The following is a 23168-nucleotide window of genomic DNA, read 5'->3' on the forward strand; positions in this document are numbered from 1 at the left end:
CACTACATTCTGTACAAACTGTTTCCTGTAGCAGTATGACTTGTCAGAAAGTGTGTATACTTACATTTATGAAATTCCTGTGCTTTAGAGATAGGCTTTGTTACGTGATAAAATAAACTAATATATATCGGTTATTTTATCTTTGGTTTCAATTCAAACAGAAGTCTTCCTGATGTCAGCGTCTATTACAGCTGTCCTGAAAAGGCCATCTTCTCCCTGAAACAAGCCTGAAAAAACGTCTATTTTTAACACTTCGAGGCGGATTGAACTTGATTTGGTCACCAGAGATTTTAAAGACAATTCATACCCCTGTTTTTCAGATATCTGGATTGGATATCTAGTTCAGAAAGACCAGGAGCAACGTAAGTTTATTGACATTGTCCATTTGCATAGATATACATTGTAAGTTTTGGTTATTGATTAACAGCTAGTCCATCTATATTTCAGCTTCTTGTGTTGGCTCGCATTACTGGCTCTTTGGTGAAGTGTCAAATCTAATTTACAAAACAATTGTACGGATATCTTAGTTATCTTGCCCATACGGTTTTTTTTTGGGTTTTTTTCAAGAGAAGGGTTATGATAGATTAGATTCCCATTATTGAGAGGTACAACACTTAGATGTAATGCCATAGACTGGTCGTAAATCTCCGTACATTGACAATAGGCCAGGTCTCTTTGCTTTTTATCGTCCGTCTGGGTGCATCATTCCTCCGATATTAGCAGGTAGACATCATTCGTCTGAAATTTTGATTTGGCAATGCTGTAACGTTACAGACTTATTTCCAATGTCTCTTGTGCTCTTACTATGGGGCCTTTGTATCGGATACTACATAGCATGTACAGTACAGTGAAGTATATGGCATGATATTCAAAAAGCATTGTAATGAATTCATGACTCTGGTCGTTTTTCATGGCAAGCTAAGAGGTTCGATATCTACCGAGGCATACGTTTACTTCTCTGTACGGTTGCCCCAATTCCTGCGCGAATCCTTTTTGTTTTTTTGGTTCACTAGCTATATAGTTTATCCCGACGTTACAGGTCCCCCTGACGTCAAAACTATAAAATCTCCTGTGGTTTGCTCTCGCCGTGTCTTTGCTTTTCCGGAGATCTCCTATGTAGTGAATACACAAAACCAGACGGCAGACACAAGTGTCCTGTGAGTTGTCTGTCGACTGGAGACAGAAATAAAGCCTGACCCGGGTGCTATGTAAAAGGGGTACGTTAGAATGTTATTTTTGGCACGCCCTTGCTCGCTGGAGGGGAGGCTTTTAAGGCACCATTAGATCTGTACTATAGGTAACAGAGAAACATGTTTTTCAGAAGATCATCACATGTTGATATTCGACATAAGATAGTTCTAAATCTAATAGGCTGGTTGACAAATTCTTCCACGGGGGTCATTCGATACTTCAATAGAACACAAATCAAATGGTGCTCCATTTAAAACCCAACACGAAATGATTGACAGTCTGCCATATGTTTTCTTGATTTGATTGTTCAACGTGTCACGACATAAAATGTCACAAGCATAATTGACCCACTGACAGCTTCAGACTCCTTCGTGTTCAAGCTGTAATCATATGAGGAGATTTTTAGAAACGTGTGCATTAAAAGCTGATTCAAATGGATATTTCATGTCCATTGGTTAAGTGAGGTGTATTTACGATGGATTTTGCCTTTGTTTTTCAGCTCAGCAATGGTATTCCTTTGCCGGTATAGCCTGCTTGCCAATTTAGACCATCTCTTTCCTCAACGTATGCGCCAAACCTTATCAATCTTTTAAAAGTTTTTCTTTGTTTCCATTAGATAGAAAATGTTTCTGCATGACATATTTTTCTAAGCTTTTCGATGTCACCATAGAATGATATATGCTAGCTTGACCTGTCGTCCCTAGAAAACCGGTTAGACTGTTCTTCGACAATTAGACGCTAATTGGTCAGCAGGACAATTTGCGCCGATGGACAAACAAAGAGACCCTCATTTTCAGCTGATATCACCATGTGTAGACGTCACGTTATTTTGCATATCATTAAACCCAGAGCCATAGCAACGGTTAGTTTACATGTGGATTCATAAAGCCTAGCGTGCGTCCGACAAGTAGTCAGACGGACCAGGGGATTTGTGTACAGGTGTCAGGGAGAAACGACTAGGATTTTTATCCATCTTGTTGCATAAAGGCGCGAAAGAAGAACGTATAACAGTGACGACTTCTGGAGGGATTTTTTCATATTTTCTGTGGATCTTCTGGTGAGTCCATTTTTGAAATTATTTGACATTTTTTGAGAACATACTGTTTCTGGAAGATATTGTTTCCTTGTCGATTTTGGTGCACTTTGCTGGCCTAGGAGTTAAATCCAGGTCTTCGTATACTAGTCATTTACATGAGATGACATTGTGTTGCATTTTAAGTTACATACGGTCGGCCTTGTTAGTTGTGCAAGCCAAAACACCTGCATTGAACGTAGGAACAATTGACTGCGTGCATTCGTGCGGTAGAAACTATTTGGAACCTTTTAAAGGCTTACCTAACCTGTTGGAATTCCAATAAAAGCCCCTGGAGATGTCCTTGCCTTAAACTTTTTTCAAAATGGTCAACATACCCACCTGCTAGTTGGTACATTCTGTATATCTCTAGGTCTTGTCTGATTGTCTATAGCTGTGGCCAATTACAACTAGAGCCTTGATGGGTAAGAGGGAAGAAAGGTTTCCGTGCGCCACAGAGGTGTCTCTCAGTGTCGGAACTTTAGCAGGCTTACTTCGTCTTTTCACATGTTGCATCAAAGACTGGTGCCTTTGTACACGCTAGCTAAACATAGGTATTGCAGCCGGGCTGGATTTCTTCACCTCGGGGCGGGATCACTAGCCAGGCGTTCTGAGCGTTGTAGGGTGTACAGTTCCGCGGAGAGAGTTTCTCTGGGAGTATACATCTTGCGAGGAAAGAAGTCTACTTGATGTGTCTTAGATGTTGAAGAACTGAGTAGTCTTGCCATTGTGACGGGGTACTGGACAAACTCAACACTGTAGGTGCATTTTGAATCACGCCCATTTGTGACATCGGCGGTACAAGAAAGGTTTGCGTGTTTTTTATATTTCTTAAAATAGTTTTTCTAATAGCCAGTAGACATTTACGGTAATGCAGCTCCGAACAGAATACTCTCCAGTTAAAGTTGCGGATTGTGTTCTAAACCCACCCGTCCTTTTACTCTCGAAGTTTGTATACCGGCGTCGCTGTTTGTTTGTGTAGCGTGTTTGTACAGCAGCGAAGAACAGATTTGTCCGACACCACAGATTTACCTGTGACAGGACAGGCGGGCTCGCTTTGTGTCGGATTCCATCCAGCATACGGCTTCCTTTTAGCATTCTTTAGCCTTACCAATAATGATCGTACTTTGATAACCATAGGGTTATAGAATAGGAGGCTACATGCCCGGCATTTTAGCGAGTCGTACCTGGGACCGGGGTCACCACTGGTACCTGTCGGCTTTGTTGGCAACACTTGCGATATCAGGGTGTACAAAGATGGGTTTTAGACTAAGCCTTGGTTAACAAGTCGGAGTTTTGCAGATCTAGATGTTGAAGCATTTTTGTTACATTACATTCATAGGTTTCTCCTAATTTTCTGTAGTGCTAAGTTAGTTATGATATAAATGTCAGCTAATCTCAAAATCTAGCGGGTCACTTGAAATGTTGTTACTAATACCTACCGTGGGACAAGTGACAAAGTTTGTTATTTTAGATCCTAGAGACAAACTTTAAGATTGTTTAAGGGTTAGTTACGCCAGGTTGTTTCCATGGTATCGGTGTAAACACAAGACAACTAGCCCGGGGGTATTGTCGGCCTAGATACCTGTCAATCACCTCATTGTTCCCAGAAGGCCAGAGAAAGACGTCATAATCTTTACATTTCACTCCAGACTGAAATGTGGTTACAAAGTTTCAAGCAAGTTACTTATAAATTGTTGATTTATGCTTTTCTAAAGGTTTTCTACAAGATGGAAAATTGACTTAAGCTCTGTTAATCCAATGAGGTTCTATATAAAACCTCCTTGGTTAATCGTTACGTCAAATTGCATACAACGCTGGGCTTTAAAAGCCCAGAAATGGTTGTCAAGAATATGTCTCCATTTCATCATAAGGTTTGCACTGGCAAGATTTAGCATGCTTTGTCGCGATAGACAGTTGTCTGTATGCGTAGACTTCTCAAAAGCATTTGAACAAAGGACTGCATAAACCGGTTTCTCACAAGCTTCGCCCATGCACGCCATGTCATGTATTAAAGGTCACATCACAGCGGAGAATTTTCGTCTTGAGAGATATATTAGTACTACGAAGGGACATCGCAAAGAACAGGAAGTTAGTTCGGTTTTTGTACATGTCTCATCAAGGACATTATATCTCATCAATTTATCCTACCTACAAAGAAGTTTATGCTCCCTTGTGTACCGTGCTCAGCAGATGACGTTTGTTGTAATTACGTAAATCTGAAGGGGCATAAAGAACAAACAACCTTCAGAGCCGTTCATAAACTATTCCCCTTAAGAACATGTATTACAAAAGGAAGGTGCTTTCGTAAGCGACAAGAATGGTGATTAATAATACATTAAAGACTAGCATTGCAAGTAGCAGATCTTTATAATGACTTTATCTCTATCAGCAAGCTTCTCAAAATAATCATTGATGGAGTACAATCTTATGCAAAAATCTGTCGTTTTTTTAAGTCCCAACGATTCTTTTAGATTTTTCTTAACTGTTATATCACCGGGCGGGGTTTAATTAATACAATGACACAAAGGCGTACGTCCTTACTTAACGTCACTTGTCACATGAGTCTCGAAAGATCTCTGACGGACACAGTTGTTGCTTCCAATAGAGAAAACGACCTCGAAGTTGGGGTGATTCCATGTTTATGAGACCTTTTCACGTTGATATAATGGTAAATGAGTAGCTTTGTCCAGCGTCGCCATGGTGATGTTTTGTAACAAAGATCAAGGATGCGATTATGATGATAAAAGGTGAAATGGAATATGCGCATCTTCCTTCAGCATTGATTGTTATGTCCCTGTGGTTCGAGATGACCATCTTAAGTATGGATTTCGTTTTAAGCTTTCCAATACAGATTCTTTTAAAGGGATTTCTACAAGACGATGGTGCAATGTACCAGTTTCTGGTTCACGTCCTAGAATTGAGTGTGTCGTGCTCTGAGACATTGGACATCATCAAAGCGTGTGAAATGTGATTAAATAAGTTTTAAATACAAGTTGTGTGATTTCCATACATATAATATGCCATTTTTAGGACTTGGTGTCGGTCTTTAAAAATTACACGTGTTTGATGTAAGATTTAAATATCTCGCTTTGCCTCGGGCTATTTTTTTGTTTGTTCTTGGGTGCCTAGACAACTGACGCACTCAGCTGTACCGTCTTATTCCCTCCGGACAGCAGCCCTAATTTAGTAATTATCACCATTGTCTCAAACCAATTACAACAGTGTCGATGAATGGGGCAGCGTTTTGTTTTGTCCCGTGCCTTGGTAACTGGGTGTGGTGTTATTTTCTACCTACATTAGGCGTTCCTCTAAATTGGCAAAGGCTGACGAAAAAGCAGAAGGTCATTTGATACTTTCCACCTGTTTCCTTACCTGTTGGTTCGGAGATTAAAACAATGCTTCCTAGAAACTGATTACCAAACGTAAAAACTCATACTTAAGCCGCACTTCGTGATTTTTGTAGCACAGTTTGTTTTTCGTGTTAAGGAAAACCTTCCTTTCTCCATTGGCACTTGTTTTAAAGTTTTAGAACTATTCAGTAGGATAGTCACTGTGTCAAAAAGTTAATCCCTTACAATCCGTTCCATGACCGTGAATCCGTTTGTTTCTTTCAGCGTTCCCGGCAATCACACTATAAAGACACTTGGAATGAGAAACACGTTTTCCACACTATTGTGTGGACTCCTGTTGGCCACAACATGGCAGTCCGCCAGCGCGTCAGGGGCATGCGAATGCGTCCCTACGACCCCCGGTCCAATCACAACTAGAGGGTTGACCACACCTGACACCAGCACGGCTGGAGCGTCGACTGCCGGAGCCACGACCGGGGCAGCCTCTACGGCAGCAGCTACAACTACGGGGGCAGTCTCAACGGCGGCACCTACAACTACCGGCGGGGCAGCCTCAACGGCTGGAGCTACAACTACCGGAGCAGCCTCAACAGCAGCAGCTACAACTACCGGGGCAGCCTCGACGGCGGCACCTACAACTACTGGGGCAGCTTCAACGGCTGGAGCTTCCACGGCAGCAGCTACAACCACTGGAGCAGCCTCAACGGCAGCGGCTACAACTACTGGGGCAGCCTCAACGGCAGTACCTACAACTACCGGTGCAGCTTCAACGGCTGGAGCTTCCACGGCAGCAGCTACAACCACTGGAGCAGCCTCAACGGCAGCAGCTACAACCACTGGGGCAGCCTCAACGGCAGCAGCTACGACTACTGGAGCAGCTACAACTACTGGGGCAGCCTCAACGGCAGCAGCTACAACTACTGGGGCAGCCTCAACGGCAGCACCTACAACTACCGGGGCAGCTTCAACGGCTGGAGCTTCCACGGCAGCAGCTACAACCACTGGAGCAGCCTCAACGGCAGCAGCTACAACTACTGGAGCAGCTACAACTACCGGAGCAGCCTCGACGGCAGCAGCCACAACTACCGGGGCAGCCTCAACGGCTGGAGCTTCCACGGCAGCGGCTGCAACTACTGGAGCAGCTACATCTACTGGTGCAGCTACAACTACTGGAGCAGCATCAACGGCAGCAGCTACAACTACTGGGGCAGCATCGACGGCAGCAGCTACAACTACTGGGGCAGCCTCGACGGCAGCGGCTACAACTACTGGGGCAGCCTCGACGGCAGCAGCCACAACTACGGGGGCAGCCTCAACCGCTGGAGCCTCAACTGCAGCAGCTACAACTACTGGGGCAGCATCGACGGCAGCGGCTACAACTACTGGGGCAGCCTCGACGGCAGCGGCTACAACTACTGGGGCAGCCTCAACGGCAGCAGCTACAACTGCAGGGTCGGCCTCGACGGCTGGAGCTTCCACGGCAGCGGCTACAACTACTGGAGCAGCCTCGACCGCAGCAGCTACAACTACTGGAGCAGCTACAACTATTGGGGCAGCCTCAACGGCAGCAGCTACAACTACCGGGGCAGCTTCCACGGCAGCAGCTACAACTACAGGAGCCGCCTCAACGGCAGCAGCTACAACTACTGGAGCAGCTTCAACGGCTGGAGCTACAACTACTGGAGCAGCCTCGACAGCTGGAGCTTCCACAGCAGCAGCTACAACTACTGGAGCAGCTTCCACGGCAGCAGCTACAACTACTGGAGCAGCTACAACTACTGGAGCCGCCTCAACGGCAGCAGCTACAACTACCGGAGCAGCCTCGACGGCAGCAGCCACAACTACTGGAGCCGCCTCAACGGCTGGAGCTACAACTACTGGAGCAGCCTCGACGGCTGGAGCTTCCACAGCAGCAGCTACAACTACCGGAGCAGCTACAACTACTGGAGCAGCTTCCACGGCAGCAGCTACAACTACAGGAGCCGCCTCAACGGCAGCAGCTACAACTACTGGAGCAGCTTCCACGGCAGCAGCTTCCACGGCAGCAACTACTGGAGCCGCCTCGACAGCTGGAGCTTCCACGGCAGCAGCTACTACTGGAGCAGCTACAACTACTGGAGCAGCCTCAACGGCAGCAGCCACAACTACTGGAGCAGCCTCAACGGCAGCAGCCACAACTACTGGAGCAGCCTCAACGGCAGCGCCTGCAACTACCGGGGCAGCCTCAACGGCAGCAGGCACAACGGCGGCAGGTACAACGGTTGCTGCAGCGTCAACGGCTGGCGCCACGACTGCTGGGGCCGCTACCACGCCTCTTGCTACATCACTAGCAACGACGCCTTTCTTCAGCACTCTCGCTCTGACTACGGCATGTGTTTGTCCACCAGGATACGTGCAAGTCTTTGTAAGTAATATTTACCTTGAATCAAGTAAGAGACATATTTTGACTTTGAAGATACACAGAGAATTAACTTCAATTTGAAATATCAAGTTGTTTCTCAATGTACAGCAACCTTCTCGTCAACCCAAAGGAGATGTGTTTGCGGTGAAAAGTGTTTGCGGTGCAAATCTTTAATCATCACATCTAACTATAAATCTTCAGGATAAACCTGATTGCCATGTTGACAAAAATATATTCATGGTAGTTATGATGGTCATTATCATTATTACAGGGCACCGCCAGTTCAGCACCCGCGAGTACAGTGGCAGCGACAACCTCTGCCCCTGTTGACGAGTGCACCTTGGGTACCCATAACTGCCATGCAGATGCAACATGTGTGGACAGCAACCCTGGCGTTGGTTTCTCCTGCAACTGCAACCCTGGATACCTGGGAAATGGCACATACTGTGAAGGTAAGATCACCAGCTTGTAACATGAAGGGAAAGGCCTAACGTTTTTCACTGAACAATTTATTCACGCTCATTGGCTCTGCACACTGCTGGTCACAACGCTGATCACTCGACATGGATAACGTTTCGCTCTTGCAAAGAGACCATCATTAGAATGAACTGAATGTGCTGTAAGCCTGTAATAATTCGGATGCTTTTATATATTGCCATGTCCACCATAAGTAGGCACGTCACCCCATCACCCTACATTACTATGCATATGATTAGTGCTGCGATCCATTGGTGCATGTTTATGATAAGACATCATTATCATCTGCTGCTGCTGCTTGCATAGCCGCTTATGCTGAAGCTTCTCTCTCTAACAGATCAGAACGAATGCGAGCGTAGCCCCTGCGGAAGTCACACCACATGCGCGAACCTTGTTGGTTCGTTCCAGTGTGATTGTATGAGCGGATATGAGCGTCTTAATGAGACATCTTGCACCGGTAAGTCCATGCTATCATCGGCATCATGCTGTGCAAAATCATCCGCATTCATCACTGTATTGATTTCATTAACTGATTAAGCTTAAGTTATTTGTCATACTCTGAGGTATCATTGCATGTATGAATATAGTATGAGACCATGTCAATACCTAAGCTATAGGCATAGTCAAACACTCATTTCACCGACGTTTTAAAAATCTTTATTTAGCTGTTGAGGTCAACTACTCACAACTTGAGAAGTGTATAAACCATTCATATTTACTACTGTCTTTTGGCAGACATCAATGAATGTACGGTTGGAGTCAGTGGCTGTTCGGACATCTGCAACAACACAGACGGATCCTTCGTTTGCGACTGCCCGGCTTTTTTTAAACTTGATGTGGCAGACAACAAAACTTGCGTCGGTAGGTTACTACTCCAAACATAACACTCCACTGTTGATATAAAGACACGCGTATTTTTGTGCAGTTCTGTGCTCATGTATTCAACTCTATGTGATGTTCATACTATCAAGCTCAGCTTTCGTTAGCTGCCCTGATATAGCCTATCTGATGATGATTTTGCTTGTTGGCTTAACGCTTTGTTTTCTGTTCCACCAGCCGCACGTTCCTGTGACACGTCCAACCCCTGCTCCCCCTCCGACGTCTCCACGTGTGCAGTGACGGACTCAGGCTATACCTGTGGTTGTAACTCAGGTTACAAACTGGCCGATGGAAGTGAAACACTTTGTGTCAGTAAGTATAACTTTTATCTGATGTGAACATTTAGCAAAGTAGTAACAATGCTGTCGTACGATTTGCAGCTCATCCGTCTGGATGATTAGCATGCATTCTGATGAAGAGCTGAATTCTTGAACTGTGGCCGCGTCGATAACGTTCTGTTGGCCAATGATGAATAATATGGAGTATCTTACCTCAACAGATGTTAACGAATGCGCTACCGGAGAGAACAACTGCGACCCCACCCTCGGCATGTGCACCGATAATGCAGGCAGCTTCTCCTGTTCCTGCAAGGCCGGCTACACGGGGGCAGGGACCATCGGTGCCTGCACAGGTCAGTGTTTTTACATCTCACAACCTGGCGATCTTTTCATGTGTGGTTCACCGACAGTCATATGATACATTCGTGATCACCCAGCTGCTCATTCATTAAAGTAGACACATTTCTTGATAGCAAAGTTCCCTAAATATCCTATTTTCAACACTTCCATTCTTACAGATGTGGACGAGTGCACTGCAGGCACAGCCGTTTGTGACACAAATGCGGACTGCGTCAACACTGTGGGTGCGTACACCTGCAGCTGTAAGACCGGGTACAAGAGCATCGCTACCAACGGGACAGGATTCCCAGGAGAGTGTAAAGGTGAGCATCACAAAGTTGTGGAAAACGCCATAAAGCGGTTACTAAAGCAAAACTATTATGAAGCGTTTACTGCTGTGATGTCTGTATAAATGCTCAATAATCATACATGATTTCCTTCTGATGTTCCCTACAGAGGATCGGCTGTTGCCTTTCGGCGCTAACGCCGGTGACCTTAGTGTGGCCGGAAGTGTCACAAGTGACAAGACCTCCAGTCTCATCAACGTTCCCGACGGACTGCCTCTGTTCGGCGGGCGGCTGTGTGACACCCTTTACGTGAGTGTCGTCTTTTGTATTGTGTGCACTTACATTTGGCTTTTCATTGACTCAAAGATGGCATTATGTATTATGTAGTCACGTGTATAACAGACAGCTGTAAACACTCTTTAGATGATGAAAAAAAAGTTATGACGAATTAACTCATATCTTGTGTCTCACGTACCCAAACTTTCTACCACAGGTTCTGGAGAACGGTCTTGTCGTCGCCACAACCCTGAAGGAGACCCAGGACTCCGTGGCCAAGACCATCTACCGCCATCCCACCACTGACGAGGCTGCGTTCGGCGACCCTGTGTGCGCCGTGTTCGCCCCGTTCTGGGCTGACGCTGTAGTTGGCGGAGACTACCCTTCAAAGGTAACCATTGCTTTGAACGACTGAACGATATAATTGAATCTAATTGAAACTTGTAACAGTATAAACGTGACGAGAACATTGCATTGAGTGGTTTTCTATTTAAATATTTCATCACGTGATATTCTATGAACGATTGAGTAGGGCATTTGCTGATGAGTTGGTACGTAACGGTGATTAAAACTGCTGTCTTCTTTTTTCTAGGTGTGGTATCATTCTTACCAGAGGAATTCTGGGAGTGACAACATGATGCTTGAGAGAATCAACGACGCGGTCAGCTCAAGCGGCATGACCGGGTTCAACGCGACCTTTGTCCTGCTGGTGACGTATGAAACCATGGCGATGGCGGGTGAGACAGCAAGAGATGACCTGGAGGTATGTATCCTAGCCAGTAGCATGCTAGCAACTGCCATTTAACTGACTTTCTAAATACCTACTTGCATACACTTGCGTCACAAGGATACCATTTTGTGAAAGTAATTGTTTGATAATGGATATTATGACTTTCTCCTCAGACGAACACGTTCCAAGGCGGAATTGCCACCGATGGCGTCCATACAATAGCTGGTGCCATTTATGAAGATGGCGGCATGCAGTGGGACCCTCAGATCACCGACAGTAACCTGGTCAATGGGAAGTGGCCCGCGTTTGTTGGCATCGTCGTCAAAAGTGGAAACGGCTCGCTCGTCGTAGTGGAGAACGAAAATTCAAGGTAGGTCACAAGGTTATGAATTAGATTTGCTTGGCTGGACCAAGGGAAGTCATTCATAAGTCGAGCCCGATACTTTTGTTGTAGGATAATTAACAGCCTTTACTTATCTGGTTGTCTTTGCAGGATGAAGACAAAGCTAGCAAACGGCGCGAAGGACTGCAGCGGAACGAACGTGTACTGCATGGACAGCAGGGCGGTGGACGGTGTGTGGACCCAGGCGGACGACAACGCGGACAACTGGATCAACCCGAGGAAGTGGTGCTCTGATTGGTACAATGTAAGTTTGCGCTTCACTCATATCCTAAACACAGTTCTATGCTAAACAAGCAAACAAACAAACAAGTAAGCAAGTAAACATTCCAGGCTATTGAGATTTGATTTCATCGTCGATGTCAACAGCAGACATTGTTCTTTTTTTAGCTGATCTCCTGAATGGATATCATGACTAAGTGATCACTGACTAATTTGGTTTTTATGTTGTATTCTAAAGGCTGAGCTAGCCTACACCACGTTTTCCAGTCCCGTACCCTGCCCACTGACCAAGGCCCATGCTGACCTCGACACCAGGTTTAAAGCGGCAAGTGACGTCTCCACTGGAGGAAGAGCCTGCTATGAACAGAACGATGGTTCTTCTTTCACCGACGGTAGGTCACTGTTTTGTGGCCACTACATACACAGTGTTTGCAAACCTGTCTTTCAATGAAAAACAGCGTCTGTTGAGATAATCACATTTAAACTTGTCTATGTGTTTGTCTATAGGTGGAAACAACCTTTGCTGTTATGGAGACTCTGATGGTGCCTTCAAGCTGAACAACAAGGAGATGTCTGGCAACGTCCATCGATATGCCCGGGTATGTTACAAGATAATCGAAGTTAAGAATCGTTGCTTTCCCATCATATCAAAGAATGATGTTAACGAGTATTTCAGATTCAATAGCAAAGTTACCTTACGAGTATACTCAGTTCACCAATCTGCTCTTCTTGCTTATTTCAGAGCACCCAGAACTACCAGGACCATGACGTGAAGCCCAGGCAGTACTGCTGCCAGGACACCTCCAGCTCCTACTGCAGCATGTACTTCGAGAAGAGGCCGATGATCTCAACTGAAGGATACGAGGCTCCTCAGCAGAGTGAGTTCCGTTCAAATGATTGAGCCTATTTTTTCTGTGGTTAAGTTATAGCTATTTTCGTCCACGCTTAAATCCTTTCTTTCTGAAAGTTCAGCTAGTAAACGATCTACTTGATACCAGGGAAAATTGAAAATGATCAACAAGCGTTTTTTAGTGCTATATTATGGAAAACTGATGAACCTTTATTAAAGAATGATCCTGACCAACTGCCTCCTTTGATTATGAACTCAGGTGCAGGAGCGGGTGATCCTCACATCACTACACTTGACGGCTTCTCCTACTCGTTCAACGGCTACGATGAGTATCAAATGGCCTCCAACACTAGCGATGCACCACGGGTCTTCCAGATGCAGGGTAGAACCAAGTTGGCGGACGTCGAGCCTGGAAAACAGCCCCTGGCTACAGTATTCAGGTAAATGAAAACTGACATGGTCAGTATCATTGCCTTTCGACAATGAGAGAATATTTGACCATTGCTGCCCCTTATTTTTGTCATACTCCCGTTTCCTCACTTTTCGTGTGCGTCATTATCTTTGCAGTGCTCTCGCCGTAAAGCAGCCCACCAACGACGTTCAGATCTATCTGGACACTGCCGGAACAAGTGTGGACATCTACGTGGACAGTACAGCCTACACCCATGCTGGCATTGAGGATGGAAGCGACGATGACTTTTCTGACGGACGATTCCAACTTGTTAAAGATGGTAAGCTTACGTGTCTTTTATGGGCTTTGTATGTTGCTCTATCGCTGTTGACATATCAGACAAGAAGCCAGACGCCATGTGTCATTTCCTGTTTTGGCATATTAACTCATGGCGTTCCTATCTTACAGCCGGAACGTCAGCTGTGATTGGTGTGAAGGCCATCTTCACGTCTGGAATCTCGGTGGAAGTGAAGGCAGGACTCGGCATGCTCACCTACGCAGTCTCCATGACCCCTGACATGAAGAGCAAACTGACGGGTCTCCTGGGTAATTTCAACGGCAACAATCAGGATGAGTTCTACTGGCCTAACGGCACAGCGGTGTCCTTCTCCAATGCAACCAACCCCCCTGAAGATGAACTGTTCGAATGGGGCCAGTCTTGTAAGTTTGCATTTCTATGTTTTACCGTATTACTCATTGTTGGACGTTTCTTCTAATCAATTATTTTTCAAGCATATGTTTTTTCGGACGTTGACAGGGTAAATCAACGCTTATGTTGTATTTGTATCTTTCCGACAGGGGCCTTGCGAACTACGGGCGACAGTACCCTCTTTTCCGTGTATCCGACCGGCAAAAATGCCGCAACATACGGAAACAGTTCCTTCACTCCACTGTTCTTCGACCTGGACACCATGTTCCCTAACGCGACTGACAAGGCCCGTGCGATATCGGTAAGGATTTCCTTCATAATTCGCTAGATTCTCAAAGATCCTTTTTACGTCTGTTCATGCTCCGCAGATGTAAGGCCATAGGACTAAACACATTCCATGAATATTTATCTATTTATTCATTTCTATCTATTCAGCTTCACAGATTTAAAATCTATGAGGGGTCTTAAGGGCCGGCTCCTCAACAATATACAATACAACTGACAATATGAAAATAGAAAAAGCTTAACAACTAATATCGAATATCATCATATCAATACTTGATATTGTCCTGTCATAGTTTAATTTCTAACCGCTTCCCTTTGCTGTCTGCAGGTATGTGGCGGAGCGGACAAGAAAGAGTGTCTGTTTGACATCGCGCTGACTGGAAACGAGGCTGTCGGTGCCGCAGCAGCCGCGGCCCTGGACGCCGTAGCCAGTAGTAACGCCGCTCTCTGTAAGAACACTCATCATTTCTCAAAACATGTAATGATTTATAGCAAAAGGTGTCTGACAACTTTTCTAATGAATCTTATTTTTGTGGGGAAAAAAACTTGGAGAAGAAGCTTATGTGATCCACTATATTATTTTACAGCGAACATCCCGCCGGTCTTCAATGTGACGTCAGAGATCCGGGCTACCGTTGGTCAGGAGTACGGGCTGCAGCTGGAGGCTACAGACGACGGTTCGGTCACCATCAGCGTCGCGCAGGGGCCGGGAAGCCTCAACGGCAGTAACTACTACACGTGAGTCTTAGTCTTAAACACTGTGATAAAAACACTGCACTCGTGTCTATGGATTATTTGATTTCGCACTGATGGTGCAAAACTCATTTGCTGCAATCTCTTCTTAGCTCAACGATTGTTACCATGTTCACAGGTGGACGCCTTCCGACACTTCTAACAACACCATCCAGTTCCTGGCCACGGATGACGTCGGTGCCTCCACATCCCAGACCCCCGACGTCACGGTGTGCGCATGTCAGAACGGCGGCACGTGCAACTTTGACACCACCCTAACGGCACGTAGCTCCGGGTTTGCCATCTCCACATGCAACTGTCAGCTGGGCTTCGTCGGCGACTACTGTGAGACGGACTTCAACGGCTGCTCTGTCACACCATGCTATCCAGGTAGGTCGGCTATACATGTTGAATTTTATGATACCATATGTGCAATATTCATTACAAGCAGAATGATTGAGCACAAATCATCAAGACTAACGCTTTGACTCTCCATCCTCCAGGTGTAAATTGTACCGATGCTGTGGCGCCTCTGTCTCCCGGTGCCAAGGAGTACACCTGCGGCAGCTGCCCAGCTGGCATGGTGGGCGACGGGGAGTCCTGTGTGGATCTCAACGAGTGCCTCTTAGCCTCTAACGATACCAACGTGCACCAATGCAAGAACGCCACCTGCTTCAACGAGGCCCCTGGTTACCGCTGCGAGTGTCTCTCTGGATACAGCATGATGGCTGACAACAGGACATGCGTCGGTAAGAAGAAATACTGAAACATAATGTCGTGTGATTTCATATTTTCATTTGTACCTAAGACATATACTTCTGGTAAAATAGATTAGCTGAAAGTTGAACTGAAACAGTTTTTGAAAACTATCTTTTATAATAATGGTGTATTCCGACGTAAGAAAAGGAAAACATGTTATCATCAATATCATTTCTCCAGATATTGACGAGTGTTCTACCGGTGCCGATAACTGCCATGCTGACGCCACCTGTACGAACACGGAAGGTTCTTTCACCTGTGCCTGTAACACCGGTTACAGTGGAGACGGAACAACCTGCTCAGGTGAGCAATGTTCTTATTGTTTTTGCTGTTGTTTCAAAAGAAAAGCGTCGGTTAGTACTATGTAGCTGGCTTATTCGAATTGCAAGACCTTGCACGCGACAACCCCTCAGGAACTAACTGATGTTTTCTTTTCTCAGATATTGACGAGTGCCAGACAAACAACGGAGGCTGTGATCGTATCTGCTCCAACTCGGCGGGAAGTTACGCGTGTTCGTGTGACGTTGGTTACAGACTGCTGGACGACAAACACACATGTCAAGGTATCTTCAAACGCCTTAACTTCTCACAGATGCCCATTTTGAAAACCTGCCAGCTTACGTAAAGGCAACTGAATACATGATAAACATCACCTTACTTCAAAATCTTACATTGATGAAATTGATATCAATGGTTACCGACTCTTTCACTCATGATCATGACCCCTCTATGTCTCCAGATATTGACGAATGTGCTGGCCCCAACCATGGCTGCAAACAATTTTGCACCAACACCGCTGGTGGGTTTGCCTGTACCTGCAAGGAGTACTACACCTTGGCTTCAGACGGAAAGAGTTGTGAACGTGAGTATATCATTCATCGTATTCTTGTAACGCTTCGCCACGTTGTAATCCTTACCCTAGCCTACCAACCATTTTACTAGTACACAAGTTACAACAAGACTGTGTACAATCTTTACTTTGAGACTTGCCTGACAGATTTAGATCGGTTATACCTGTAAGGCTTGTAATCGTTGGGCCATGCCTAAAAGTTATGCCTGAAAGATGACTTTTTGTATGTCTTTCCACAGCGTCTGTTTCCTGCAGTAACGATACCACCTGCACTCAGTTGTGTGCCGTCATCAACGGTACAGAAGTCTGTGACTGCAACGCTGGATACAATCTCGACAGCGATGGAATCACTTGCAATGGTAAGTAAACCTTCATTGGGAACGTGGATACTATCAAAAGTAATCCATTAACAGCCAGTTTGCTTTAAGAAATATTTAGTGCTGCGTAAAGAATTATCGGTGTTTGTAAGTACCAGATAAACATCACAATAGTAGAACTATTTCATGCTAAGATATATACATAACTAACGGCTGGTAACATGTTTCCGTAGACTTTGATGAGTGTGCCAACGCTGCCAACAACTCGTGTGACCCCACCAACGGACAGTGCACCAACTTGCCCGGCACCTTCAACTGCAGCTGCAGTACCGGCTATGAAATCGAGGCTGGTGGCGGCACGCTCTGTGACGGTAAGTTTTATACCTTAGCTCAGCTCTGCATAGTTTTCAGTAGTAAATACGTTTGTAGTTTACGTTTTGTAACTTTCACCTCGAATTTCTGTACTAAATCACAAAGTCAACGATGTGAACAGACAATGGTTTGATGAACAAAAAATTTATTCACTCTAAAAACAGATATCGACGAGTGCCAGACGAACAACGGAGGATGTGCGCAGGTGTGCACCAACCAGGGCGGTTCCTTCGCCTGCAGCTGCAACGCTGGCTACCTGCTGAACTCTGACGGGAAGACATGTGACGGTAAGATCTGTTGTCATGTCTCAGATTTAGGCCCGATTTATACACAATTTTTCGAAGTCGACTCGGGGCTGTGTGTGAGGAGCTTTGGGCTTCTCAAGCAAAGTTTTTCTACTAGAAAACGCCACTTGAGTGGCCTAGGGTTCTCCTTGCACAGTCCTGAGTCTACTCCAAGTCTACTCAAAAGCGCGTATGTAAACCCAGCCATAAACCATTAAGGGTATCAAGATAACTGTTGATAGTCTTGCTGTCCAATTATATATTGCTTGGTTTTGAATGTGTATGTGTATGTGTATGTGTATGGAAAAGATGGCGCTTAGATTAACTGATCAAATCCTGCACATTGCTTGGACTTACATATAATAGGGACATTAGACAGACGTTATTTATGCTTGTTAATAAGTTTCCTGTCATGTTTTCTACAGATATTGACGAATGTGCCTTGGGTACCGACACCTGCTCACACTCATGTGTAAACACGGGCGGCTCCTACAACTGTTCCTGCCCGGACGGACTCAAACTGGACCTCACCATGAAGAACTGCATCCGTAAGTAGACATACTAATATCAATACAATTGCAAGTTTATTAGTAAATTTGTAAATATCTACATCAAAACCAATACGTTTATCAATGAAACATAATCTTTGAAATAAGTCTTCTTCCACAAATTCGACTAGTGCATAGCTGACATTATAAGACTTGATAAGACAGCTTATTAATCGACATAAACAATGTCATAACTCGTTTTCCAATGTTTTTGCAGCTGAGAGTCAGTGCCTTGTCAAGAACTGCACGCCTAGTGACATCGCGTCCTGTGCTGTCATCAACAATGTAGAGACCTGTCTCTGTGCTGATGGGTACCAGGCCAACGACACGATGTGTGTTGGTGAGTATGCATTTTCTTCCCTACATGCCACATGCACTTCGCCGGAATCACTGTCGTTTGTGTGTCTTTGCCACATTCAAAGTTGTCACCAGTAGGTGTAAAAATGACTATGGACGTGGAGATAACAATTTAACTAACCTCCGCATTGTGTCTTTTTTCAGATGTGAATGAATGTGAGACGATGTGCAAAGGAACCAACCAGCAGTGCAACAACACGATGGGATCATACATTTGTAGCTGTGTCGCAGGATTCGTCCAAACGACTGTGAACGGCAGCATGGCTTGTGAGGGTAAGTCAGGGGACCTTCAATGACAATCTCCTAATTGAAAGGCATTAATTAGATCGTACTCCATGTACTAGCCTATAAAACGATCCCTAATATCTCTGTTTTTAGCTTTATAGTGTAATGTGTATATGTCCTTGTTTACGAGTATTGTACATGTACGTGTCCAGGGACACCTGAAAAATAGCCCACATGCCTGAGTTGTGATTTCCCCTGGTAAAATAGATAAATGAATGAATGAATACGTGCTGTAAAATGCATCATCTTTCCAACACCCTTGCGTTATGAATAAATGTTCGATATGATCTGTGCTACAGAAACGAAGGCGTTCTCGGGCTCCATCAGGATCACCAGCGTGTCCTTCTCGTCTGACCTGGCCGACAAGTCATCGAGTGCCTTCAAGACTCTGGCCGCCAGCGTTGAGTCTTCTGTAAGTAACGAGTTCTCTGCTGTGTAGTAGACTAGATATAGCTTCAGTTCATGTCTTTTTGGACAGGGATATTTCAACGGTCCAGAAAGATAACAGTAGCTCAGTACCGAGTCCTGCGAGTCATTTTGATGTGGTGTTATTTTGAATGTGAACATTTGTAACCATCCTTGATTAATTTGCATCTGGGATGGACCAAATATTAAGAAACAAAATCGCCCAACATGTAGTAACGTTCCTGCTTTTTTTTTTCTAGCTGGACACGATGTACTCGTCCGAGCTGGGATCAGCCTTCCAGAGCACGACGGTCACAGGGTTCACCAACGGCAGCGTGGTCACAGCCTACACCGTCAACCTCGTGTCCAACAGCACGATCAACTCCACCTCCCTGGCATCAGCGCTGCAGGCTGCCGTGCAGGCCGGAGGAGCCGGAGGGTTCAGCTTTGATGCCAGCAGCATCACTGTCGCCGGTACGTTGAGTCTGTAATATGCAGTACTACATCTTTTTGAGACGTGTAGACAGCATGGCAATTTATTTATTTATTGGCTTGACTGTTCAACACGCGCAGCCAGGGCTGCCCAACTAGTCAGTATGAGAATACAATGCACTCAATGGCGACAACTTCATTGCAGCCCCAACAGAAATACATTCCTTTGCAAGTATTGGCGGTTGGCAGTCAGGAAATGCGTTTGTTGTGTAATCTATGGTTACTAGACCGTGGATGCTTATTAGTACACTGTACCAAGATTTTCGTTTCAAATGTACATTTTCGTAATGACTGATTTTGCTTGATTCTCTCCAGATATCGATGAGTGTGCCGATGCAAACAGCTGCCATGCCCAGGCTACCTGCGCCAACACGGAGGGGTCCTACACATGCACATGCAACAATGGCTTCACGGACAACTCAGCATCTGGAGCAAAGTCAGGCTCTACTTGTGAAGGTATGTACCCCTACATATGTGTCTGGTAGTTCCTTTACCTGTTTCTTTGTGGACTTTTCTCAATTTCTCTGGACCCATGTTTAATGATTAAGCCTATGGTCATCGAAGGTATTATTCTTAGAAGAATCATTTAACGTTACATGTTGAATAGTAGGCATTAACAAGTAAACTCCACAATGCTAGCTATCATGAAAGTTGTTCATTTTGTGCAGTCATTTTCACTCCACCATCTGTTGTCTTCTTTTCCATATAAGAAACCACTTCTGTAGCAAAGTATAGGCGAGGTCAGACAACTTCCTTGATGAAATGGTTTCTTAATTCCTTTCATGCATGTGGTCACTTTTCTCACAACTTTTGCTTCTCATTCTTTCTTTATTCTTCTTCATCCTTTTTGCTTCTTGCTTCTCTTTTCGTCTCATCTCCTTTCCCCCAAGTTGCCCATAGTGCTGTTATATCATCATTTGATTGACGTGTATTCTGATGTTTGTTGTTACAGCTACGTCAACAGAAGAAGCCGCAAGTAGCAATACATTGGCCATCGCGCTGGGAGTGACGTTTGGTATCCTCGGCCTCGCCATCATCATGGCCATCCTCGTGATGGTAGCCTTGAAGAGCAAGAAGGTAAGACCAACATGTACAAGATGTCATTGTAACGTTGTAGAAGCGCCACTTGGAGATACTTGTTAAAACTGCAATTTTATTAGAGCAGCATTCTGTTCGAGAGATATGTACTAACCATTTCCCTATTTCATTTCCCAGGGCACGGCAACAATCAACCCAGAGCACCCGGAGTAACCATAGAAACGAGACGTCTCTAATACTGAAGGGATGCAGGTCTTCTCACAATGTCAATGCATTATTTGCCGGGTTTAAATTATTTTTTTGAAAAATATTATGAAAATTCTGCAATCTAAAAATGTAAATTAGCAAAGAGAAGTATTTGTGATAACAAATGAAATTATACTATCTATATGAAGTAGAGACATGTTAACTGTAGTCAGCTGGCTGTTTAAGGTTATACCAGCTTCTGTAACCATCGCCTAGAGGGACTACCTTAGTGTGGAGGTCCTTATACCAAACCTTGCTATCTAAAGCAGTTGTCAAGCAACTAGGACTCAGTGCAAGCTTCTTATTTTTCCAAATGTTTCGGAGGAAAGATCCCACTATTAGGCAGATAACCTGATTTGTACTGAACGAGTGGATTCTGTGAATCTTATTTGATGATGAAACCACTGCTACTAAGTGTGAACCATGGGCCGAAAATGGGATCTCGTGAACCCGAAACATCTATCAAACAGCAAACAATTTATTAAATCTTATCAAGGAACACAAGCCCTTCAAGACTCCAAACATTCATTTTCTTAAGTTTAAGAGATAGACTTTGTCACTGACGATCGTTGCTATTTTGAAGATACAACTGTTTACGGTTCGGTAAAGGTTTATGGAATTGTTCCACACTTTTGTACGAAAGGGATCTCGTTCTGATGACGAGGCGGTGGTTAGAAAAGTGACGTACCAACCTGAACATCCTACGGACATTGACAAACTAGACGTCTTAAGTGCCATAATCCACATATTCGTGATGTCTTCGTGCCACTATTGTAACTTGAGTCCGTCCCGTTAGAATAAAAAGTCACAAAATGTAGCAACAAGTTTTAGAAGTGTTCCTCAGCGAGGAAATGATTCAAAGTCATGGAAGCGGGCGGTTAAAACCTTCGTCCTGCTTTCTTGAGCTTCGTACAAGTAATCAATGTGAGTTACTACTAGTGTATCAAATATCTGTCTACCTGTGCAGTTAAGTATTCTAGGAAAGCTCAATAAGTATGTATTATAGTTTGTAAATATTGATGCCGATTGTGTGTGACTCCTTATGGATGATACAGTGTGACGCTATTGTTTTTAAATATGAGCCATTGAAAAATATTCAATGTGTGTGATTTGATAGTATCCATCGCCGATTCCTATTTTTGTCCGAATGGCGAAAGAGATACTACGATGTGTTTGTTATAAATAGCAACGTTTGCACCTTGTTGTACAAAGCTTCCATGGCATGTTGCTGCGTAAGATAGAAATAAGCACAGTGCAATGTTAACAGAGTTTGGGATATGCATTTGCTGCCTGTTCAGGGAAATGTGTGGTATATCGAATCAGGAGAAAGATTTGGGTGTACAAAATTCAAGGTGATACTTTTTCTAATAAAGCTTCAAAATAAACGTATTTGTTTGTCTTCTGTCCTTCAACAAGTAAGTTTTAGTTCACATGAGAGCGAATTGATTTTAACGCCGTTATAATATAGATAAGAATCACATTACATGTGTACACTGAGTTACGTTGTTCTATATCAGAGAAAGTCAACATTAACTTGAGATGCAGCAAATGTAAATCCAAGGAAAATAGCATACATCCAATATTGATAGGACTTATATCCATTTAGTTTAGAATACTACAAACTCAATGAATGGTATAGAAAGCCGGTGGAAGGATCGTCTGATCCTTTTGTGTCATGTCAAGGAATTATCTAGAATAAAATCTGAATTGGAAATTATCCTTTTGTATTACAGTCATCGAATTCCAAAGGATGATTTTTACATAGGCAAAAATTCAGTCAAGCGAACGGCTCCCCTGGCGTCAAAGGTTGTATTGCACCGTTTAGTATTCCACGCAACTTACAGCATTCTGATAAGAAAATTGAACATTGGACCTATTGAGAGACAAACAACAGAAAAATACTTGCTATTTCCAGAAACAACACTGAACATTGGTTTTGGCCATGGGATATTCCTTCAGTAAGGGACAGTACACATGCAAGAAAAGGACGCTCGACCACTTCTGTTGGTAAAATGCGAAAGAATAGTACCATTCATGACCCAAAACCCAATCGTTTTGTTTTTTAAATGCCTCAAAGATTGTCAATCTTAATTCGAAATGTTCGCATTTAAGGAAATTAAGGGTTGTGATATTCAAACCCCTTTGCGAGCCTTTCGCGATTCCCCCATTCCCGAAAAGACCAAAATTTGGCAATTTGACGTACGTCGACGGTCGTTTTAACACTTTTCTTGCCGCGGCCGGGGGCGGTACTGCATATTAAGCTCTCATAGGGTACAATACATGCTCTGTCACATCAGAAGACGCGCCACCTATATTCACGTCCGCATCACGTCTTCTTCATAA

At 44.4% G+C, this 23168-nt stretch overlaps 1 protein-coding gene across 1 annotated transcript; it reads left to right on the plus strand.

Moving 5' to 3' along the window:
* Nucleotides 1–2083: 2083 nt before the first annotated feature.
* On the plus strand, nt 2084–22210 carry LOC136440495 (mucin-4-like). The gene is made up of 38 exons (XM_066436545.1): nt 2084–2248; nt 5881–8020; nt 8289–8469; nt 8832–8951; nt 9230–9355; nt 9551–9685; nt 9873–10004; nt 10170–10313; nt 10447–10586; nt 10771–10944; nt 11146–11316; nt 11457–11653; nt 11777–11930; nt 12144–12297; nt 12413–12504; nt 12648–12783; nt 13015–13195; nt 13323–13486; nt 13615–13866; nt 14005–14156; nt 14469–14589; nt 14728–14878; nt 15012–15262; nt 15376–15621; nt 15812–15934; nt 16072–16194; nt 16371–16493; nt 16721–16840; nt 17032–17169; nt 17335–17457; nt 17880–18002; nt 18220–18342; nt 18504–18632; nt 18944–19056; nt 19310–19523; nt 19857–19997; nt 20494–20618; nt 20757–22210. The coding sequence occupies exons 2-38, from the start codon at nt 5915–5917 to the stop codon at nt 20790–20792; spliced, it is 7434 nt and encodes a 2477-aa protein (XP_066292642.1). The 5' UTR covers nt 2084–2248; nt 5881–5914; the 3' UTR covers nt 20793–22210.
* The last annotated feature ends 958 nt before the right edge of the window (nt 22211–23168 follow it).

This window comes from Branchiostoma lanceolatum, chromosome 8 (assembly GCF_035083965.1).
Source record: "Branchiostoma lanceolatum isolate klBraLanc5 chromosome 8, klBraLanc5.hap2, whole genome shotgun sequence".
Lineage (NCBI taxonomy): Eukaryota > Metazoa > Chordata > Leptocardii > Amphioxiformes > Branchiostomatidae > Branchiostoma > Branchiostoma lanceolatum.

What these genes read in the sequence shown, in the direction of transcription:
- LOC136440495 (XM_066436545.1), top strand. Translation starts at nt 5,915, where the DNA reads ATGAGAAACACGTTTTCCACACTATTGTGTGGACTCCTGTTGGCCACA. An exon ending in AAATGGCACATACTGTGAAG is followed by an intron (nt 8,470 to 8,831) that starts GTAAGATCACCA and finishes TCTCTCTAACAG; the next exon opens with ATCAGAACGAATGCGAGCGT. An exon ending in CCGCCAGCGTTGAGTCTTCT is followed by an intron (nt 19,057 to 19,309) that starts GTAAGTAACGAG and finishes TTTTTTTTCTAG; the next exon opens with CTGGACACGATGTACTCGTC.